Source organism: Lutra lutra, chromosome 4 (genome assembly GCF_902655055.1).
Source record: "Lutra lutra chromosome 4, mLutLut1.2, whole genome shotgun sequence".
NCBI classification, from domain to species: domain Eukaryota; kingdom Metazoa; phylum Chordata; class Mammalia; order Carnivora; family Mustelidae; genus Lutra; species Lutra lutra.
In genome coordinates this window covers 188,139,203-188,162,573 of record NC_062281.1, presented here as the reverse complement: position 1 = coordinate 188,162,573, position 23,371 = coordinate 188,139,203, and the positions used below count along the sequence as shown (strand labels likewise).

Here is a 23,371-nt window from a genome sequence, read left to right as displayed (position 1 = left end):
TCACTCCCACGTCAGAGATAAAGGGAAGGAGTTATCAGACAGGGTAGCTGTTGTTCAAATCAGGGTGAAGAAAAAGCACATTGTAATTTTATCACCTCTCCACATAATGTTATTTCTCTCGGTTTGGAATTTCAAACCCAACATGGAAACTTTTTAAAAATCCAAGTTCAGAGGAAAACCATTAGCTCTGTAAAATCATGAAAACCCAATCGAACCCCAGTTCGTTGAAGTAATAGTAGTGTACAAATGATCGCTGTTCACTTTCAAGGGTCTGCTAGTCACCGTTTTCAGGGCTTTTCAGCTCTTCTCCCCTGTGATCATTACGACGACTCTACAAAGACTACCCTTTCGTGTTCTCCCACTTTACAAGTGGGGACACGTTGCACACCGAGGTGAGGCCATTTGCCCGAGGTCACAGCAGTGTGGCTCCATCTCTGGCAGGAGTCTGGTCCCCCTCTTACCGCTGATCTGGGAGTGAGGCCCCCATCCTTCCTGTGGCTTCCTGCAATGGCTTGCCCTTTAGGAAGCAGGGAGGAGACCGGCCTTACTTGCCCGTGTGTCGACAAGAAGCACCTGCTACCGCAGAGGTGCTCCAGTGGAGGAGGCAGACCCAGCCGCCGGCCGGCCGGGTCCCCTGTGGTCTAGCGTGCTCCCAGGAGACAGGGCTATGTGCTTGCAGCTAGGCCTGCGGTTTGGCCCCATGGCCACTGGAGCTGACCCAGGTGCTGACTGGTTCCCACAGTCAAACCTTGCTTCCTAGTGGCCCCTCTTGTCCCTGTCTTCCCCAGTCAAGGTTGGCAAGTGGGTTTCCTTAGGTGCGTGGGGAGGAGCTGCTCGGTGCGGCACAGGCTTGCCTCAGACATGGGGTCGCGCCTGGGGACGCAGGGTCGGGCTCAGTGCCTGGTGTCCATCTCAGAAGCAGGAAGGAGTGGCGCTGCTGGGAGTGGGCTGCCTCTGGTCCTAACGCTCTGCCACTTCCCTGATGTTGGAGACTGCACTGGGCAGAATTTCACCTCTCCAGGACCTCTCCAGGAAGGTTCGAGGTAACCAGGGACTTGGTCATGAAAAAATGATGCTCTCCGAGACAGTCCAGGCATGGACGGGAATGGGTGGCCTGTGCGCGCTCCTCCCATGGCCAAGGTGTGCCCCTGTTTCTTCTCTTGGCCTAATTGCTGCCCGCTGTGTCTGGGGACGTGCTTGATTCAGCGTGAAGTACACAGAGGTGGTGAACTCTGCAGGGAAGTCAGGGTTCACCCATCTCGTCACGTGGCACACGGGCTGGTGCACCTACATGGTGAACTTCCTCTCTTACCTCCAGATCTTGATCCAGAAGCTTTTCAGAATTCTCTGATAACTGGTGCCTAGGATTGTAGGTGTTTATTCCTATCTTTATCATCTATATCTAGACTCTTGGTTGAAATACACTAGCAAGTTTGGTGAAAACCTATGTTAACTGCTTTGGTGTAGGAACCAGCCTTTTCTTTTTTTCTTCTTTTTAGAGCGTGAGCAGGAGATGGGGTCACGGGGAGGGGCAGAAGGAGATGGGAAGCCCGACCCAGGGCTTGATCTCACCACCTTAAGATAGGACCTGAGCTGAAATCAAGAGCCGGATGCTTCACCTGACTGGGCCACCCAGGCGCCCCCGGAACCAACCATTTTGATGCATCTCAGTGAACCGGTGCCAGACACTGTCGTTGAAGTATGTGCTGTTGTAAATGACTTCATCGCCATCATTAGTATGCTTTTCGTGCTTAAACTGTAAAGATCACAATATGGCCGTTAGTGCCAGCTGACGCAGGTGTTTTATTAAGGCGATGTCTGGAATTGTGTTGGACAGGTGCTTAGGTGAGGCGGGGGAGTGTTTTGCTGGTCCCGCGGGCATCGTCTTGTTAGCGTCAGTGTGAGGGGCTGCGTTGCCTCCTGGTGTTCCCAGGTGCGTGAAGGGGCCGGAGTCTGCCTCACCAACGTGTTCCCTTTGTGGGCCACCTGCACCAAAACCCACTCGGGAGGCTTACTTAAAATTCCCGACCTACTAAACCCTGATCTCTGGGCTGGGTCTTTGAAATCTTTGTATTTTAGCTGCTGGGCTGCTCAGATGAGTGTTAAGCAGACTCAGGAGTTCTCTGGGTCTTAAAAAGCACAAGGGACACGGTATCACCCCATCTCATTATTGAAATTGCTTCTGGTCTTCGTTTGAAATCATTTTCTTTTGTTTATCAGTAGTGTCTATCCACGCGGCATCTGCCAGTTTTCAGAACTGATAACTACCCCATGACGGGTAGGGCGGCTCCCTAGGTAGGGACACTTCTGGGTGTCAGAGCCGTGGTGGAAGTGAGGATTCTCTGCCTTGGCCACGGTTGCTCTTTGTGTGTCTTTCCGGGGGTGTGGAGGGAGAGATGACCCTTGGCTCATACCTCGTGTAGCCTTGGTGCTGCGCAGTCCTGCCAGCGCGTGTTCACCGGTCCCCAGCCCCGGTGCGGCACCCGGCACGCAGTCGCTGCTCCCTCAGTGTCTGTGCGAGAGAAGGGGAAAAAGCTTCCAGGAATCATAGAGTCAAAGTTAGACCACCCTGCTTAGCGGACCCTGACTTAGGACTTTTTGGCTTCAAGTGTGAATTTTGGGGCACTTAATTGTTGGGAACTGAATAGAGAGCATCGGTTGCATAAATAAATGACCAATTAAAAAAAATAAATGACCAATTAAGATCAGGTTGAAAGAAAAGGATTATTTATTTGGCAATAGTTAATTACAATCAGCATTAAAGTGTTGCCACCTCGGGGCACAGGCCTCAAGGTTAAGGATGCGTAAGGGAAGCCGAGTAAGAAGCCAGAGAGGCAGGAGGAGGTTGTGTGCTGAAGTCCCGCGTAGCCGGGGGCTCGTTAACTCAGTAGGGAAATAGGGAAACTGCACCAGCGCCCACACAGGCCGCCCGTGACCGTCATCGAGCTTCCTGAACTTCATGGGGACTGGAACTATCCAAGTACTCCTTTACATTTTTAAACCCTTTCCTCCAGTTTTGGCTCTGAAAGTAGGGTCACCCTCCCTCCGTCACCAGATTTAATTCTGCCTCCTGATACTCGACATCTCCTAAGGGGTCCCTCACTCGTAGGACCTCCAAAATACACAGCCGTGGAAAATACTCGTTGTGTGTTCATATTTTTGTTCAAAATAGCGAATCCCTTACTCTCAGACGGATTTCACCATGTCATACACCTGTGACAGGGCTGTGCTGGACCAGGCTGTTCAGCCACCGGGGCCCGCAGCTCAGTATCACTCACTGGGGCCTTTTTCCCGCTCCCTCGTGTTCGAGCTACTGGGTGATGTGATCCCGCCACCTGCCGAGGTCACAGGGTGGTGTGTGCTCCGTGAAGGACGCCCTGGGCTTGCCCGCATGCACGTCCGTCTCTGTGTCCAGCGCGGTCACCACCGCCTGAGGACTAGTGTGAGCACGTCTTGCCGAGTGCCAGGTCGGCCAGGGCAGGTACTGCCGGGAACCTTTCAAAACTTCTGGGACGATACCAACTGGGGATCAACTGGAGTACAGTTGAAGTTCAGCCAGTGATTTGTTGACTCAACCCTCCGTGTTGACGGATGCTGTGCATTCCCTCCGGAACGCATCCTGACGACACCCGCAGGGAGAGCCGTTGCTTTTCTATCCCCAGCAGCCAAGTTCAGGGCTGCCAGAAGTCCGCTGTATTTGTTCCCAGGCCTGTGTATGCCACTCATGTCTGTTATTGTCCTGCTGTGACTCGTTTTGTCCGTTTACAAACGGACAAAATATGAGCATGGAGTTGTTTGTGAAAAACAGGTCGAATGCTTAGCAAGGCTCATGGTAATTTGCTTAAACACTGTCATCCAGTTAGGTGTGGGTGAGAAGCCTTTAAAAATTTGCATGAAGGCTTAGGAAGATTTTGCACTGTGATAGCTTTTATAAGTGACTTGAGTTCTTGCCCCCACTTTACACAGTACCCAGAAATCACGGGCCATGCCTCATGGGGACGCTTTAGTTCGGGAAAGGCAGTGTAGGTCTTAGGGTTCCATCCATTTCTTCCGTTACCTAGACATTTGGATGCAGGGTGCCGTGTGCCCAGCACGGCTGAGGGTGTAGCAGTATCTGAAACTGATTTTCTAGGGTGGGGGAGACAGACTGTGAACAGGCAAGGAGCTACATGGAATGTCAGGTGGTGAGTGCTGTGGACAGAGGTAAAACAGAAGTGGGATAGAGAGATCTGAAATCAGAATGGGGGCTACCATTTAAAACGGGGGTGAGGGCGGTCAGAGAAAGCCTAGCTGAAAGGAGGACATTTAAACAAAGACTTGGAAGTGAGGAAGCAAGCGTGGGGACCTAGGGAGGAGGGCGCTTGGCAGAAGGACTAACAAGTGCAAAGGTCCTGAGGCAGAAGCATCCTTGGTATGCTCAGGGAACACTGGGGAGGCCGGCTTGGCTAGAGGGGGATAGGGGGTGAAGTCAGGGAGGTACCCAGGAGCTGCTGCAGCCATTGTACATTGTACTCAGTACAATGCCTTGTACTGAGTGAGTGGAAGGCATTGGAGGGCTCTGAGGGGAGTAATAGGGGATGCCTGGCCTTCTGGAAGGATCTCTCTTGCTGATCTGTTAAGGATCGATTAAAAGGAGCCAAGAGTAGAAATACAGACTAGGAAGGGAATGCGGTAACCCAGGTGAGGAATGATGGTAGTTGGATGGGTCTGTGGCAGTGGTGGTCTGAACAGCAGCGGAGTTCTGGGTGTATTTTGAAGGTGGAGCCACAAGATTTGCTGACGGATTGGCTGGGGATTGGATGGGAGAATTAGGGATGACCACAGGTTTTTGTCTTTTTGTTTTTTGCCTATGTTTTCAGCATCCAAGTGCCTTCTTTTTTTTTCCCCTAGTAGGTGATGAGGTGAAGACTCTGATTGGATCCAGTTTGTGTGGCGCGTGTGTGCTGGGGATTCAGGTTCAACGATGTGGTCTGCGATGCCATGAGGCCCTCACAGAGAGATGTGGATGGGGTAGATGACTGAACAGTTTGAAGTTCAGAGGGAAAGACGCAGCCAGAAATGTAAATATGGGTGTCTCACAGGACACACAGTGTTGAAAACCACGAGATTGGAGCCCCCTAAGAGCCAGTGTAGATAAAGAGGAGATGCCCAGGAATTGAGTCTGGGGGCGCTACAGCGTTGGAGAAATTTGGGAAGAGCCTGGAGGTGTTCTGGGCCGAGGGTAGGCAGGGGACCAATGAAGCATGTGATGGCGGTGGAGGGGTTCAGACTGGGCTCCGTGTGCTGGGGACACCTCTCCCGGACTTGGGGAGGCAGGCCCTGCTGTGCAGCTCTCAGAGACTTTTCTCGGGACCCCTACAGCTCTCCTCTGGGCCTGCTTAGTGGGTGGAGATGCCCCCTGACATCCCTGGGGAGGCGTCTCCACCCCAACCATCCCCACCGAGCTGTACCGTTTCTCCAGGGCTGTTTCCTGTCTGATTCCCAACTGCAGCAAGCCGAGAGTGACCCTGTTGAAAATGCAGGGACTGTCCTCGGCTGCTCACAGAGTGTCAGAGCCGCTGATTATAAAAAGCAAGATCTCCGTGTAACCACATCTGCTAGTCACAGTTCAGAAAAGGCTCAGGGTAGAGACTGGGTGGGTTCCTACCCTGCTCTTGTTCCGATTTGCCAAGTCCCCAAATGAACTTGCTCTGAGCCTCAGGAGGGCAGGAAGGATTTGGGGGTGTGAAATGGTAGTAACAGTTCTCATCCCTAGCCCCTGTCCTGGGGGAGTGGCCTTCAGGGGCAAGCAGGACCTCTTTGGGAAGTGCTTCCTGCGGGTAAAGTAAGTTATGCATTCTGTGCTTTCTTTGCCTTCCCTCCCTCCCCTTGGCCGTCAAATAAAGCAAAAGCAACAAGGTAAAGAGAAACAAATCTTGAAATGTATTTCAGATGTCCCAGAGCCCAAGTGTCAGGGCGTAAACAGAAACTGTGCACACATACACACTCACACACACACAGTATTTCCGTGGTTCATTCCCTTGTTCTGAGCTCTGGTAGTGTCTGTTTTCCACACTTTGTGATCATGTATTTACATCTATATTATACAAATGATGACCTTCCCCTTCTAGGACACGTGCCGCAGGGGGGCAGAGACCAGGTATGTTTGGTTTATGGCTGTGTCCCCAGGGCCGGGTATACAGTAGGTGCCTGACTGATGCATACTTCTAATCACTGGAGTGCCTGGCTTTGTTTAGTGTGGAGACAAGAAGGCTGGCACCCCATAGTAAGTCTCAAGGACATGTCCCCTCGAAGGCACATGACAGCACATATGTGCAGAGCGGGGAACCCGACTCCCAGAGATTGTACCAAATCAAATTCAGGACACATTGCTTCATATGGCTGATTTTATTTTACTTTATTTTTTACTTTGTGAAGTTTTAGATCTTTATTTGACAGAGAGAGAGAGCAAGCACGAGTCAGGGGCAGGGGCAGAGGGAGAGGGAGAAGCAGACTCCCCGCCTAGCAGGGAGCACGACAAGGGATCAGTCCCAGGACCCCGAGATCATGACCTGAGCCAAAGGCTTAACCGACGGAGGCACCCAGGCATCCCCTAAGTGGCTGATTTTAGAAAATTTCTGTTCAGAAAGGCTAAATTAATTTTTCTTTATTTGCGATGCTCTGCAGGGCCCTCCCCCCACCCCCCGCCCAGAGGCTTAGCGTAGATCAGAGCCATCTCCTGGCAGTCTCGTGCCTTCAGAGGACACATCAGCTTGGCTCCCCACCATGTCCTGTGTACCTAGCACAGAGCGGGCCTCCATCGCATCACTGTTACCACATCAATGGGGGTGACATTTTGGGGAAATGTTTGGGGAAAGTGACAGCCTGCGTCCTCCTCTTGGGAATTTATACCGCCGTCAGCACATTAAAGGCTCAGGAGTCCTGCAGAGACACGCCTGTTTGGCTTTGAGAGCTTGTGCTCAGGAGGGGAACGGCTCGGGCTCGGATCCCAGCTATGCCTCTTGCCAGCGCTGTGTTCTTGGGCGAGCTGCCGAGCCTCTCTGTGCCTTTAGTTCCTTGTGCAGAAGATCTAGCAGTTCCCATCTCACGAAGGTCTTGCGAGGATTAAATTTGTGATTCCAAGTCAAACGCTGGGCACGGCCCTTGGCACCTAGTAGGCATGGAACGGTTGGCGGCCAGGGTGCAGATGAGAACACGGACACACGTGGCATCCGGGGGGCTGGTTCTACCGAACCTCGGTTTGGGAAATGCCAGGTGCATGGGAGACGCATTAGGAACGTCTTCATTCCACGTCTGTCATTACCTGGCTGTGGGTCTCTGGGCCCAGAGTTCTGTCCCCCGTAGGAAGGTAGCCTGTTTGAATGGCCTCCCCATTGGCCTGGGTCCAAATCGAGGACCCTTGCCTTTTGGGCTGCATCACTGTTGCTGACCAATGTCCCTGTTCAGGCCCAGAGCAAGCGTGCCTTTCTCGGGCACAGCCAGGCCTCCTGAGATGAGCTGGTTGAGACGCCTCAGTAGCAAAGGAGCCCCCTGAGCTCCCACAAGACCTCTCCCCTAAGGCAGCCGCCTCTTCTCGTTAGTGTCCTGGGCTGGGCACCAGCATCAAAAGGTGGAGACCCCCTTTGGAGGATGGACCCACACAGGGCTCACGAGACCCTCAGTCCCAGCGGCTACAGACCACGTGGGCCTTTGTCCCTGGGGTTGACGTCTCTTTCACCTTTGGCTCGTGTCAACTTTACAAAGACGGGAATGCTCATAATAACGAAGACTTAGCGTCTTTATGGAATTGTGCCGTTTAAAAGAGCTTTTCCATGAGAACCTCAAGGGAGGCCCATCCATCCCTTTCTGTCCCAAAGGAGAACCTGCTTCGTGTGTGTTCATCTTACTGACAATGCATGTATTTGCTTGGGTTTCCTTTTGGCCTCCCTCCTGGTTGTAGATGTTTCCTTGGGTGTTAGAAAGCAGCCTGTTTCTGCTCAGTGACAGGGGAGAGGGGATGGTGTTGGGGGCACACCAGGGCTTAATCAGGGGGGCCGGAGCAAAGTGCGGTGCCACGTGTCCATGCCCAAGGATCCGCTCATCTGTCCGTCCTGCTGGGTCCTGCTGGGGCTGCTTGTGCCTGAGCTGGGCTCGTCTGGGGCACTGGCTGTCCTTTGCCCGTGGGGTGCAGCCAGACCTGAGCCTCTGCCCCAAGGGGAGCGGGGAGGGTCTGTCTGGGACCCCTGAGGCCTGTGGAGTCGCGTTCAAAGAATTGTAACAGTGGGGACCTGGTCCCGTGGTTTGGCAGGGGCCTTGGCAGTGAGAGGAAGTTACTTCCCGGCATGATTTGGTTTTTGAGCAGGGAAGAAAGGCGTGTTTGGGGGTCTGGGCTCTGGGTTTGCTGTTTACCTGTCCAGGGAACATTCTCCAACCACCGCTTATGCGAGGCAGGTGGGTGAGAAACGGACACAGATCATGCCCCTTGGGGCTTGAGTTTAGTCTCACCTTTGGGGCACGTGCCTCCCATGGCTCTTTGTCCCAAGTCTGTTGAGGCTTCACTGTGCCATTCCTCCCCATTTTCATGTCCCCAAATAGGCAATGAGGCCACTTGTGTCCCCTTGCTGCTTCCCCAGAACATCTTGCCATGTGACCTTGAGTGAGTAACCTTCTCGCTTGGCTCAGTTTCCTCACTGAGAATAGGGGCTGCTTGGCATGAGTGCGGGGGTCCCCTGCTCCTCTCCTGGCCTGGCAGGGCGGGAGGTGCCACCCCGGCAGGGATCTCCCTGCTGGCAGCTCCCTTTGGCTGAGGTCACCACAGGCCAGCCCAGCCTTCCTGTTGTCTGGGCTGTGTTATGAGCTGTCACATGCTGGGTATTTGGAGTTCGAGCCAAACAGGTTTGGGGATTAATGGCCTCTGAAAACCTCAGATCCTGGCGTGAAAGCCCCATGAGGCAGGGACACGATTGGTCTTGTGGATGCGTGGCGGCCAAATCCAGAGCCAGCATGGGCACGTGGCCGCCTTCAGAGCTGGAGAGAGGGAAGGAGAATCCTTGTGCTGAGCTGCAGACTTCAGGTCTGGATCAGATCTGTGTGAATCCCGGCCCCCTCCCTCACTGCCTTTTCCCCATTTCCCCCCCGCATCTCTGTGTGACTGCAGTTACTTGTGTTACTGTCCCCTCGGCCAGAGGAAGGGCACAGTAACCCTTCTCACGTGGTTAGAGGGAAGAGTGAATGAAAATACTATCTGAGCACAGGGCTTCCGGGGCCGGCGATGCCCAGCGGCCCACATTAGCTGCGCGTCCCCCCGCCCCATCCCCGGCCCCCAGCGTCTCCACTTGAAGCTCAGTGACTATGCAGGCCAGTGGTTTCAGACCTTTGCTCCTGTCCCCCAGAGGCCACTTGCATTGTCCTCGTCTAGGCTTCAGAGCCAGGCCCCTCTTAGGCACGGCCACCTAGCACGTGGCCTGCGTTGACTCCCTGCTGAAGGTGTGCCCAGCCCCTTGATCCCCTGACTTCGGTGTACAGATCCCCTATATGCTCCAGGGAGCTTGTTAAAATGCAGGTTCCTGACTCAGGAGGTCCTGGGGGCTCTGAGCAGCGGCATTTCTAACAAGCCCTGGGGGACTGCAGACCACACTCTGAGGATACAGACCTAGACCAGTGGCTCTCAGAGTTGGCTTTTATAGTTTTCAATGCCTGGCATGCAAATCAGCTCAGTTAAAATCTGTAGGGCTGAGGTGTGGGCTACAGGGTTGCTTTAATTTCGCCAGGTGACTCCAGTGAGCATTGGAGTTTGAGACCCCTGCCTTCCACCCCCCCACCCCTCCCTGCCTCTCAAGCCAGGGTTCCTCTGCGCGGACATGGTTCCGGCTCCAGGCCTGCTCCTGGCCGCGCGGGTGGCTGTCCTTTGGGCAAACGGTTAACCCCATCTGGCTTCTTGGGATATTGAGAAGCACTCTTTGGTCCCCATCACTACAAGAACTGCCTCAGGGAGGGGCACCCAGGCACTGGGCTCCGATGGGCCTGGATTCAGTTTGGCTGCACCCCTGTTGGCCAGGAGAACTTGGGTGGGACACTGGGCTTCCTCACCTCTCTGAAGCTCTGTTTCTTCCTTTGTAAGACACAGATCATCCTAGTTTCTGCCTTAAGGGCTGCTGGGAGTATTTGGGGAGCTCCTGTACAGCACCCAAAGTAGCTCTGGGCGCATAGTAGGTTCTCAAAGTGATACTGTTGCGAGTTTTCCTTGCTTGACATCTCATCTCATGGGTGGGATGGCTGTGGTCCAGCGAGGTGGAGGCACTCTCCCGAGGCCATACAGCAAGTCAGCAGCAGATTTAGGGCTGAGCCTTGGGCTCCTGCATCTCAGTGTTGGGCCACTTTTCCTGCCTCTGATGCCCAGCCTGGGGACCTCATCTGAGGGGCAGGGCCTCCCTGGAATGAAAGGGGCTGTCTGCTCGGGGAATGAAGATACCACCCTGCCCGAGGTGGCTGGCGGCTGGCGCCAGGACGCGGGCGGTGACTCCTACCACCCCGACGTGTGGGGCTTCACCCAGCCTCCAGGGAATTCCAGCAGCGTCTCCAGTTGTCCCACCTTGGCTCCAGCTCCCACACTTGGCCTCTCCCTTCACCTCTGGCTAGACTGCAGAACATCAGACACTGACTTCAAATGGATTGTACTCCGAGAATTTATAGAGAGTTGTGTAAGACTCCTGTGTGGCCGAACCAGCTTCAGGGACGACGTTCCAGGACATCGCCCTTGACTCTTGGGGAAGGAGCGACAAGGCAGGCCAGGGGACGCTACTCAGTAGGTCGTGGCATTCTGGCAGGCGGCATGGAGACGCCTGCGGGGACCAGAGAGCCCTGGCCGCCTCTTCTCCCAAGCCCATTCCCCTCTCGGCCTCCCTTGACCCAACTCTCCTCGAGGGAGGTCTCTGGACCCTCCTGTCTTGGACTCACTTGGGGTTTGTCTCCGCCATGCCCTGAAGGCTGCCGTTCCTATGGTTACCAGCAGCTCTGGGCCCCTGCTGACGACCGCTGTGGTTCTCCTTCCTGGCCTCAATGATCTTTGGCAGTCACCCTGGACAGGCTTGCCACCGCTTCCTCCCAGCTTCTCGACATCACCACCTGCCCCTCCCCATCCCATCCTGGGTCCCTCCCCTTGCTGAGCCATCCAGGCCACCCAGATGCTGATCAACCCCAGACTCATCAGTTCATTTCAGCAACCCACTTGACCTCTCTCTTGGGTCAAGTAAACACTTCAAATTGAATCTTTTTCAAACTGATCTCTCCCTGAATCCTCTCCTGCTCTCTTGCCATCTTGGCTAATGGCAAACCCTCCTGCTTTGGAGGTAGTCGAGACTCTGGTGTCTTCCTGGCCCTAGCCCTAGCCCTGACATCCAGTTCATCCACCCCTCCCCCCATTCCGTTCTTGTCATCTTATCGTCTGTGCCTAACACGGTGGCCAGGTCATGTCAGTCTGCTGCCCAGAAGGACACCCTGGCTTCCGCCTCACTCGGGGCTCACAAGATGCTCTCTTCTTTCCTGGCATTTTCTCTGGCATTCCAGGGAAATTCCACCTCAGGCCCTTTGCACATACCATTTGCAACACGTGCAATGTGCCGTGCCTAGGTGTTCAAGCATATCCACCACCCCCTGCCTGCAGGTTTGGCTCATATGGTTCATCTCTCCCCCTCCCCATGCGTTCCCGAGCTCTCTCTCCTCTGCTTCATTTCTCTCTGTGGGGATCACTGCGGTCTGGGAGGGTGGGGTTTTGACCCCCTTGCTTTCGCTGTGTCTGTAACGCTCATACCGTGCTGAGCGGCAGTAAATGCTCCTCCCCAGGGCTGAGGTAAGCAGCTCTGAGAGGGGTGAATTGAATAGGCTCTCGGGAGCAGGGGTGGGGTGCTTGGCCCTCAGAGGGTCAGGGAGTGGGGGAGCTGACCTTGACCCGGTCACTTCCCCTCATCTGCAGGTACCATGTTTACAGGGCCTGTCCCCAGTCTGCCCAGTGACTGTGGTCTGTTGTGTTAATAGGCTCTTGTTGGACACCAGGATCGTGCCATATTCATCAGCTGTGTGTTTTCTGTAGTGTCTCTAAATTATGTGTTCAATGATGGGATGGCCTTGGCCCATCTTCTTGTTAGTTTCACTGTTACATCACTCCGTCTCTGTGACTCCCGCATCCCCTGTTCTGGAAGGCCCTGGAGAGGCTCAGGTGTGGCCGCCGCCGCTATTTCTTGTGTGTGGTTCCGTGTGCTGGTGTCGCTTACCGGGGACCCGTGGGGGCTGAACAAGAAGGTGGTCACCAGGAGGCCCGAGTGTTGGCCTTGCATTTGTGGCAGACTTCTGCACCCAAGCGCTTTTCCTCTCAGGGCTACGCCGAGTACCGTGCAGACTGGGTGAAGGGAGAAGTGTCTGTCCTACTCCCTCAGTTCCCTGGGCCCAGCGCCCAGCAGGTGGCGACTCCCTGCTCTGTTAGGCAGAAGGTCCGGGGTCGCTGGAGAAGCCTCCATGCAGCCAGGGGACAGTTGGGGGGACGTGGAGGGGACGTGCTCTGATGGGGGCAAATACGGTGAAGTGAAGGGACCGGAGGCAGGTGGGGAGGGTGTTTGCGGTTCCCAGTGGAGTGCTGAGGGGACGCTCATGGAGGGGGATGCCCTAGAGCAAGAACTTGAAGGAAGGAGGGGCAGGGCCGCCCTGTGTAGACTCCCTGGAGCACCGACAGAGGCCAGTGCCCCCTGCCGCCCCCAGAGATGCTCGTGTCATGTGTGTGGTGTGCGGACCTGGCCTCCTGGTGAATGCAGAGAGTGGCCGGGGCTGAGGGCCGCTGGAGGGAGGGCCGTGCGTGGACGCGTGTGTCATCGCCCCAGGAGCATCCCACATGTGCTGACGTCTCGGAAGGCGAAGCGCCCTTACATCCTGGTCCCTGGGCTCGGCGGGCCAGCAGGGATGGCCTTTCTTTACAGAGGGGGAGGCCAAGGTTCGGAGCCTAGGGGCCAGGGAGGGGCTTCCCCCCGGGCCACCCAGCCAGCGAGGACGAGGACCGGGACTGACAGCCATGCTGCCGCTGCCTCAGGATGTGTCACAGCTTCTGGCATCCCTTCATTTGGCCCCTTGCGTCCGCACCAACTGCCCCTGTGTTGACACCGCTCACATGGATATACTCGCGGGCCGGCGTGTCTGGTCCTCTAAGTGTAATCAGCACAACCACCCAGTGGCATTGCTATTGCTCCCATTTTGCAGATGGTGAAACCAGAGCCCAGAGAGGCCCCTGACTTGCCCAGCTCACATAGCCAGGAACCTAGAATCAGGTCTTCGTGTGGTAGCCACGGCTGTCTGAGAACAGGAGAAATGTCTGGGTCCGCAGACACTGTTCCTCAGCACCTGACATCTCCGCTCGAGGCTGCCCCTGGTCTCTCTAGAGTTCTCTGACCACAGGAAGCGTTTCATGGTCAAGGAAGGAGACTGTCCTGTTCGACATCACTGCCCTAGACACTTAAGTCGTGACCTGGTGTCTCCCCAGAGATTGTGGTCCGTGGAGCTGAAAGCCCTGGGCTCTGCTCCCCCAGGAAAGTCTCCGAATCTCTGTGAGCCTCAGTGTCCTCATCTGTGAAATGGGTGTAAAAAGTGTATTTTCTCCTCACCTCTTGAGCTGCTGGGAGGGTATGGCGATAACAGCCCAGAAAGTACTTGGGAATTACAAGGGCCATGTGCATGCCAACTGGGGTTGCCCTCACTGGGCCAGGCCGTGTGCTGAGAGGTGGTGAGAGGAGCCTGCCTAGGGGGCCTTTACCCCTGACCATAAACTCTACCAACCACAGGATGCCCAGGGCTGGGGAGAAAGCCTGTCCCCTAGTGGAAGTGGCTGTGGTTGCCTCGGCTGCAGGAGCCTGTGTGCAAGGGAGCAGAGAAATGTCAGACGGCAGGTGGCTAGAGACCAGGGGACATAAGTTTGTTGGACTGATCAGATTTTTGAGCATTTAAAAGTTGTGAAATGCTGGTAACAGAGAGGGAGACGTGGAAATTGATGATGCAGACCCTGCCTCTCTTCAGAGCTGCTGCTCATCCGTTCCTGTGCCTTAGCGACGTTTCTGCAGATAGGGGACAGTGTAGGGGCCCCGGCAGGTGGCTGGGACTGTTCTTTCTTTCCCAACAGGCCCAGGGCATCCCAGATTTTCAGGCAGCCTCACAGTAGACTGTCCCTCCCACAGGCAGGTCGGCCGGCTGAGGGGCTGAGTTCACACTGGGGGCACAGGCTTGCCGCTGAGCATGGGGTGTCCTTTAGTTTTCTGCCTTGAGTCTTGCTTGGCTAGTCGAAGCAGCTGACCGCAGACCTCGATCACACAGTGTTAGGAGGAATCCACACGGGGCAGCCCCGCACCTTGACCGAGAGTTAGGCCCTCGCTTGTCTGTTTACATGTTTGTTTATACGTTCACTTACTTCGTTTATTGTAATAGGTATTTTCTGATAGCTGCCTCTGCCAACTTTGATGCAATTCACTTTTCGGATCATTCTCTGCCCCGGGGGCTATCCCTAGCGCTGTGGAGTGTTTGACAGCATTCCCTGACCCCATCCACTAGGTGCCATAGCAACGTCCCTCCCCTCGGAGGTGACCCCAAAAACGTCTCCAGACACTGCCAAGTGCTTGTGCTTGTGCTTGTGCTTGTGAAGAACCACTGATCTAGGGGCGCCCGGGTGGCTCAGTCGTTAAGTGTCTGCCTTCTGCTCAGGTCATGATCCCAGGGTTCTGGGATCAAGCCCCGCTCACTGCTCAGTGGGAAGCCTGCTTCTCCCTCTCCCTCTCTCCCTGCTTGTGTTCCCTTTCTCACTGTGTTTCTCTCTCTCTGTCAAATAAGTAAATAAAATAAAATAAACATAACCACTGATCTAAACCATGATGTGTCAGCTTCGAGACTGGCCCCATTCCCATCTCTTGCTCCCTCAGGCACAGCTGACTCTGAGCCAACACCTGACAGGGGTGAGGCTCACCTTTCCCACTTTCCCGCCCACCTCACCTTCCTCCTCTCCTGACCGGAGGGCCTGCTCACTTCTGTCTGGGGAACAGATTTGGGACCTGGGACAAGTTCCTTGGCCTCCTGTGACCTGTTTCCTCATGTGCAGTCCGGGCGGGTACAGTAGGCGCCTTGCTAGGGGTACGTAGAGTAGGAGAGTTGTATGTGTAAGTACTTAGCACGTTGTCAGCGTGCGTGTTGTTCTTATCGAACAGCTGTTTATTTTTGCTGTGCTAAGGTGCGGGTGCGTCAGTGAATAGGACAAAAGCCCTGACCTTGGGATTTCATAGCCCATGAGGGAGGCAGGTACATTATCCCGCCATTGTGATTCAGTGTAATGAGTGCTGTGGTGGGAAAGTGCGAGGGGGCAGTGGGAGCCTGCAGAGGGCTGCCCCATGCGGGAGTTAAAGAAGGAAGGCTTCCTGGAGGAGGTGGTATCCCGGCCAGGACCTGAAAGATGAGTCTGGGTTAGCGAGGTAAAGGAATGGGGTCTAGGTTATCTCTCTTTTAAAAAATCCTTAAATGCTTTCCTGGAAAAAAAAAAAAATCTTATTGAATGGGCTCTGGTAGCAGAAAGGGCCAGACTGTGTCATGGGATCCAGGCTCACACTCCCTCAGGGATGCCCAAAATGAAAGTGCTTGGTGCAGTGAGGCTGGGATAGGGGGCCAAGTGCAGAGCTCCTGGCCTGGAGGAGATCACTGCAGGGGATGGATGTAACATGGTACCAGAAACCTCCCCAGATGCTTCCAAGGAGGGGCCAGTGCCTGGGAGGCAGCTGGGGCACAACACAGCTGCTGTGTCTGCACAGCTGGGCTCCATTTCCAGCTCGCCTGTCCCTCTCGGGCTCGTCTGGACAGCACTATGCAGTGCAGTGTTGCAGAACCCGGCGGGGGTTGCTTCTGCTCACCCTGTCCCTTGCAAGGGGAGGGAAGGTGGTGGGCAGAGCTCGGTGGGACTCACGTGGGTCATTAAAGCCCACATCCCGTGGGCCTCGAGGTGCCATTCAGGGCTGGTGGGGGGCCCTGCTGATGGTGTATATCGTTCCTCTCCCCAACAGCTACAGTCTACGCCTGGCATCCCGGTGCCCTCCGCCAGCCGCCCCGTACATCACCAGGCAGTGTAGGAATGTCAAGGCCACGGCGGCAGCCCAGTTCCAGGGACCCCTCTTCAAAGAGTAGACACTTCGCCTGCTCCCTGACAGGTACGAGGAGGGTGGGGAAGCTCTGGGGGTCGAGGGGCACCAGGCTTGGGTCTTGGGGTGGGCTGGGAGGCAGGGAAGAGGGGGAGCATGATCACCTGGGTGCTGGGGGGGTGGTCACTGGGCCTTTCTGCAAGCAGGTGTGGACCCCAGCCCTGTCACCCTGGCTGTGGGACTGCCGCAAGGTACTCAGTCTCTCTGAGCCTCGATTTCCACATCAGTAAAATGGGGATGACAGATTTACAAGTGTCACGTGTATGCAAAACAGGTAGAAAGTGCCTGGTGCACAGAAAGCACTAGCAGTCACTAGCTATTTTAGGACTAGCAGTTAGCTGTGACTGTTGAATAAGAATGGCAGGGACAACCACAATAGCCAGCGCTTACTCGAGACTTCTAGAGGCTTTAAGCCCACAGAAGATTGTGTGGTCTTTACTCCCACAATGTGTTTGAAAGTGAAAGTAATAGTACTCTGCAAATATAAAATGTAAACTTATGTTGAACCAGAAGTCTCTTTCTAGATTTTCTGATGGTAAAACCTGAATTCCATCATAGAAGCTGGACTTTCCCTCTTCGGGGGGGCGCTGGGCTTGGCCAGTGAGCTCTAGCAGGCCTGGACTTCTTTGTTGGTGACGTGGCGTGTCTTCTGTCACTGTGTCCCTGAGACGGTGATGGGAGGACCCCACGTGCCAGGACACGGGGGCACCAGTTAAAAATACAGGCCCCAAGGTGCAACTCCAAGCTTACTAAACAAGCGTCCTGGTGTGCAGGGCCTGGGAATCTGTATTAGCAGGTGGCCCCCTGATTCTGGGACACATCCAGGTGGGGGGGTCCCTGCTTAATGTGGCCAGGGCTGTTGAGGATGAGAACACAGTTGTTTCGGGCAAGAATGGGCTGTCCTGTACGTTCCTCCCTTTGCCTGTCCTGCTACATGGAGGGCTCACTCACTCCTCCCTTCCTGAAGCTGCTGGAGGCTCTGGGCTTTATTTCTCTGGGGATCAGGGAGCGGCATGGAAACAAAATCCGCTTTCTCCAGGGACTCTGTCGTCTTGAGCCAGAACTCAGCCTGTGTCTCCAGAACAAGGTCCAGAGAGGGCACGTGCCCCTGAGCCAGAATGCTGGGGAGCAGAGTTGAAATGTGCGCAAAATGCAGAACTGGAAGGCCCGGGAGAGGAGAGGCCCCAGGACAGTTCTGGATCCCGGCACGGCCCGGGCCCCTCCCTGTGGTGGCTGCTGCCGTATGGACGTCTGTGTTGATGGGCGCCAGGGTGTGGCCTACAGCCCAGAGCAGGTGTTCTTTGTGGCCCAAGGCCGAGCCGGGCATAGCTGGATTGATTGCGCCATGGACTGGGCCGTGACCGTCGGCCACTGCAGTCTCTGGTGGCGATGCGGGGTTTGCCGAGCACTGCTAGTTCAGGCTCTGCCCCCGGGGGCTGGGGCATGACCCTGGAAGGATGCCTTCTTTTCCCTTACTAGCAGACATGTGCGGCTTCCCCAGCAAGGTGCTCAGATGAATAGAGGCCCAAAGTAATTTGTGTCTGTGACTGATTTATTTATATATATATATATATATATAATTTAAAATGATATGTGATGTAATATATGATATAATATATGATTTATATATATATATATAATATGATTTAAAAAACACCGTACTTATACTGTTTGTCATAGCTCAGGCTGCATAAAAGAGTGCCATGGACACTGGGGCTTAGACAAGACATTTACTTCTCACTGTGCTGGAGGCTGGGCCTCTGAGCATCTGAGGTCGGGGCGCCAGCATGGCTGGGTTCTGGTGAGGACCTTCTTCCTGGCTTACAGGGGCCACTGACTTGCTGTGTCCTCAGTAGTGGAGAGAGGAGGCTCTGGTGTCTCTTGTGAGGTCACCAAACTGGTCATGGGGGCCCCTACCCTCCTGACCTCATCTAAACCTAACACCTTCCAGAGGCACCACCTCCAAATCCCGTCACACTGTGGGTAAGGGCTTCCATATATGAATTTGGCTGGGAAGAGGGGGCAGTTCTACGTGTTTCCAGAATGATTTTTTAAGTGCTGTGACAAAGGATTTTAGCATGGGAAAGATGTGTGTGTCAAAATCCCCATTTCGCAGGGAGGGAGACAGACACAGGGGCAAGTGGCAGAACTGGAGGCAGAACTGGAGGCATCTGACTCCCCGAATGGAGAGAGGACTCCAGGGACTCTGTGCTGTTCCCCTCAAAGTCGTATGCCGAACTGTTGTGCTTATGGGGTCTGTTTTGGGGAAAGAGTGATGTCCTTGGAGCGCCCAGGCCCTGGGACTGTGCCTTCCCTGCCGCCCTTGCCTGCTTAGAGGCTCTGGCTGGTTAACTCAACAGTCTGAACCCAGTGAGGAGCTCGCCTTTTCTCCACTGCTGACTTCTTGTGTGCCTCCCTGCTCTGGCCTTTATCAATGTCGTAGGCAAAGCCCAGGGCTTTCTGTTCACTTTTTGGCATAAAACACACCACCCTGTCTAGTCCTGTGAGAAAGTGCCCCAGCATGTGCTCTCTGTCTCTCTCCATTGCCAGAGGCCAGCACATTTGGGCCCTGGGGTCTTTTGAGGGGGCTGTCCAGGGATGAGCCTGGTGTCTCTCACTCATCTGGCCACTTCCATGATCTTCCCCTCGGCTTCCGCTGGCCTTGGGGCAGGCTTCCCAACTATGGTTGTCTCCTGAGGTTCTAGGGGCTGGGTGGGGTGATAAGAACCCTGCCCCTACCCGACAGCCTCTGCTTCCCTCCAGCCCCAGTGGTCCAACCCACAGCCCCTGCTGCTGGGGTCCCCACCCTGGAGGGCCGCTCCTTGGGCTGGGGATAGGCAGACTGGCTTCTTTTGTGGATCCCACTCGATGACCCACAGGTGACACACACCAGCCACACCAGATGGAGGAAATGCAGGCCACTCCTACGACTGGCCCCTGTCTCTGTGTTCTTTTTCTCCCCCAGCTCATTTGGGGCACATACAGGCCTCCACTAGGAAGGGAGGCCCCTGTTTCTTTAAGGTACTCTCATATAGTGCCCCATCAAGAGATTTTGGGGGGGTTTGAATGGACCTAGTGTAGTGGTTTAAGTGTGCATTTTCTGGAGGTGAATCCAGCAATCCTGGTAGGTATTTCACTTCTCTGTGTTTCAGTTTGCCCATCTGCACAATGGGTTACTAGTGATTTGTCTCATGGGTGTACCATAAGGGTGGCGCAGGTTAGTATATGAAAAGCCCTTAGGAAAGCGCCTGCCTGGTATGTCATAAGCCTGCAGTCAGTCGGCACTGCTATTACCGTTGTTCTCAGCGATAGAAGTAATAATAGAGTAATGATAATACTAGTTAGTGGTCAGAGTGGCAGTTCTAGCAATGATGACCAGGTCCACGGGGTGAGAGAATGGAGTGCCTGAATTTGGCCCAGCACGACGCCAGGCTCATCTTCAGGCTTGGGCAGCAAATGTTACTAAGTCCCAGATTGGAAACTGCCCACTTGTCCTTGGCAGTGGACCAGCCAGATGAAGGAGGCACGATCCTCCAGCAGACTCCTGTAGCAAGGAGGTGGACGGAACTGCACGCACGGGCTCGGGAGGGTTGGATCACAGACATGTGCGGAAGGAGCCAGGTGCGAAGTATACGGACGGATTGATTCCATTTATTTTAGTTAAAAATGGACAAAATCAGTCTATGGTGATAGAGGTCAGAGTGTTTATTCTGGGGGTGAGGGTTAGCAGTGGTCCTAGAAGAGAGCCTGGGATGGGGGAGAAGGGAAGGTGGGTCATGTTCTGTTTCCTACATGGGAGCTGCTCACGCAGGTGTGTTCACTGTGAACATGCATCAGGCTGTGCTTTTCTGTGTGTCAGTGGTGTACCGCAGTCGTTCCTTTTATTTTTCATTTTTTTAAAAGATTGTATTAATTTGTCAGAGAGAGAGAGAGAACGAGAGCAGGCACATGAGCACAAGCAGGGGACACAGCAGCCAGAGCAGGCAGAGGCAGAAGCAGGCTCTCCACTGAGCAGGGAGCCCGAAGCGGGGTTCGATCCCAGGACCCCGGGATCATGACCTGAGCCGAAGGCAGACACTTAACGCACTGAGCCACCCAGGTGTTCCACGGTTAGTCCTTCTCTTGTAAAAGTGAAGTGAGGTGAGGCTTTAGCAGCCCAGGGTAGGCACTGAGGATGCGGCCACTGTTACCGTTTTTCTTTTCTTTTCTTTTCTCCTCAGCACCTGAAGTGACCTGGAATCAGTGAAGCCAAAGGGACTGGCCTTCTGCCCTGCAGGGAGTACCGACCTATTCCACTTTCATGAGCCTGCGAGAGAGAGGAAGAGTGCGTGTGCGTGTGTGTGGTCTTCAGACGAGGGTCCCAAACCCCAGGGAGGCAGGAAGGCAGCTGATTCCACACCGTGGACGACACTTGGGTGCAGCCGCTGGGACCGCGTTCTGCAGCTCAGCCTTCCTGCTGGGGGCGGGGGGCTCTCCTACTATGCAATTTTTCAAGAGCTCCTTGATCCTGCTTTTTGCTTCTTGAGTTGTCTTTTGCCGTGGCGGCGACTGGGGCTGGCTCAGGGGTCGGCTCCAGGCCTGTCTGAGGAAGGCCTTCCGGAGGAGGCCGAGTTTCCCTTTTAACCACCCCACCTCCCCAGCCTTCCGCCGTCTCTGGGAATCAGCGGCGTGTGGACGTGTCGGACCCTTGCTGATCGACCCCGGTGGCCTGCACACTTTGAAAACCCCTTCTTTGCCTGAGCTGCTGGCTTGAGTCGCTTTCCAGATTTAAAATTCTACTCAGTCCATTTCGGGAGAAAGTCCCTGTCCCCATTTGCAGATCTGGTTCCTCCCTTGAGAGAGGCCGGGGATGGGACAGCATGTGGGGGGAGGGGGAGGGCTCCCCCCTCCCCGCACCCCTCCCTGCCGTGCTGCTTTTGCCTCCCTCGGTGGGACCATCAACACTTTAGCCGCTGACCTCCTCAGATTAGCTGAAAAGGGAAACAAAAATTGGGAAATGAAAAATAAATTGGAGGATTAAGAAGCACAGGGGAGAGAAGAGATTTCCAGAGGCCAGTCGCCTGCCAGGGAATGATGGAGCTGGCGTCCGCTTTGCACGGGACCACTCCATGTCTCGGAGAAACGGGTGAGCTGAGCTAGGAGTTTGGACCCAGTTCAGTGAGGGTCTTGGGTTTTGTGCCTTTGGGGCAGACCCTAGACACGGATGTCTGAGACCACTTTAGCGCTGTTTTCTCAGCTACTTTCAGTCGTGATGTACTGAACCACAGTGGAAGGACAGCACTTGGAGAAGGATGTGAGTGGTCACACACAAAAAGGGACTTTTTTTTTCAGGGCTACTATGGTTGATCTTGCAACTCTGTAAATATGTACGTAGACACTTTTAAAAGCACGTATTTATGTCCCTGACTGTAAATGCCCCCTTTTTAAAGTTTTATAACTTGTGTTATTTAATTAATCAGTCGACTGGCTGCAGTGTAGGGTCTGACGATGGTCCGGGAGGAAGGTCTCACGAGACCCTCACATGGGCAGAAAAGTGCCGATCGCCGGCCTCCATTCACAGTTTTCCAACTTGCCACCCAGCTCCAAACCATCGTTTGTTTTCAACTTCCATAAGCTGGCATCCTTTTGCCCACTCCGAAAATTAACCCTCACAAGCATGAAAAGCTGTGGCTGTTCCTTATCCTAACGATACGGTTTTGTCCCATAAATGTCGACACTCACGAACTGTACCCCAGCCTCTCAGTTCTGAGGGGTCCCCTTTGCAGCAGCAAGGAAGGCTCACGAATGCAAAGCTTCCAAAGTCACCTTCAACCGATGGTGAATTCCAGAAAGTGTTGTGGGGGCCTGGGGGACACTCATTTTTGCATGTGCAAATGTGTGGGTCAGCCTTCGACCCTGTCAGACCAGCAGAAGAGGCTACAAGTGTCCCATCACGAAGACAGAGGCGGGGGGTGGTCTTCTAAAGAGTGGTGTTTCCTGGTCAGTGGTGGTTTTCGGGCATGGGTGTGGATCACGGAAGAGAACGGTTCTGTATCTGCCATGTGAAGAAAATTAACAATAAAAGTGTGAAGCGCGATTGTAAGGAACAAGCCTGGGAGTGATCATTTTGGTTTCTGGGTTTTGGGTCCATTTTGGCAATTTCTTTGGGGTGGGGGTGGGTGGGTGAGGCGGGCCCCGGAGGCCCCATTCCGACAATGAGAGCAACGCGAGGTTTCAAGGAAATATCACTGTGGAAATATCCTCACTGTGGAAATATCCTGCTGGGTGAGCAAGGTTACTCTGTCCTCAGATCACTCTCCCACCTGCCAGCCAGGAAGCTAAGCCATTTCACTGAAGCTAGACAGGCCTCTGTGATTGTAAATACATTCTCCTCTTTAGCTTTATTGTGATTGCTTTCACGTACCGTACAGTGAACCCACATAAGTCAGTGTACAAATCAGGTTTGTTGGTTTTGTTTTTTGTTTTTGTTTTTTTTGTATATTCGGAGTTGTGCAACCGTCACTGCATTCAATTTTAGAACATCTTCAATCACCCCCAAAAGAAATCCCGTACCCATTAGCAGCGCTCCCAATTTCTCCCCTCGTTTGCCCTAGGCAGCCACAGGTCTACTCTCTGTCCTTAGGTTCGCCCTTCCTAGACATTTCATGTAAATAGAATCATACGGTGTGTGATCTTTTACGACCAGCTGGTTTCACGTGTTTTCGAGGCGTACCCAGGCTGTAGTACCTATCAGCACTTCATTTCTTTTTATGGCCTAATAATCCCATTGTATGCTTTTATTTGTGCAATATTTGGGACATAGTTACACTTAAAACAAGGCATCACTCATTGTTGATCTGGAACTCAACTGTGACAGGTGTGTTGGATCCTACCCGATAAGTCTGCCTGTGCAGCAGTGACTCCAAGCCCACGGCTGACCTTCTAGGGACCATTTACTGTGAACTGCCATGGGCCAAATACTCCCGCACATTCATTTTTTCCTATCAGGGCAACCCAGCAGGAAGGGTACCTCGACAGCCATTTCACAGATGAAGGAACAGGCTAGACATCTTAAGCAATTTGTCCCGGGGTCACACAGCCGGCAGATGTAGGTTGGAACTGCATTCAGCCCTTTAGGGCCCAAAGTTCTGTGGTTCCTACTTGCCTCTTGCTGCTGCCTCTGCTGCTGGTTCCTCCAGCTCTCCAGC

The 23,371-nt window shown here is 54.2% G+C and overlaps 1 protein-coding gene across 6 annotated transcripts in view; it reads left to right on the top strand.

Annotated features, from left to right (window-relative positions):
* PRDM2 (PR/SET domain 2) overlaps window positions 1–22,266 on the top strand; it is a 119,356-nt gene extending 97,090 nt beyond the window's left edge. For all 6 annotated transcript variants that reach the window (XM_047723579.1, XM_047723574.1, XM_047723571.1 and 3 more), the window contains 2 exons: window positions 16,050–16,193; window positions 20,405–22,266. In XM_047723579.1, coding sequence (XP_047579535.1) covers window positions 16,050–16,193; window positions 20,405–20,430 — 170 coding nt within the window. In that variant the 3' untranslated portion in view covers window positions 20,431–22,266. The remainder of the gene's footprint in view (window positions 1–16,049; window positions 16,194–20,404) is intronic.
* Window positions 22,267–23,371: the final 1,105 nt, after the last annotated feature.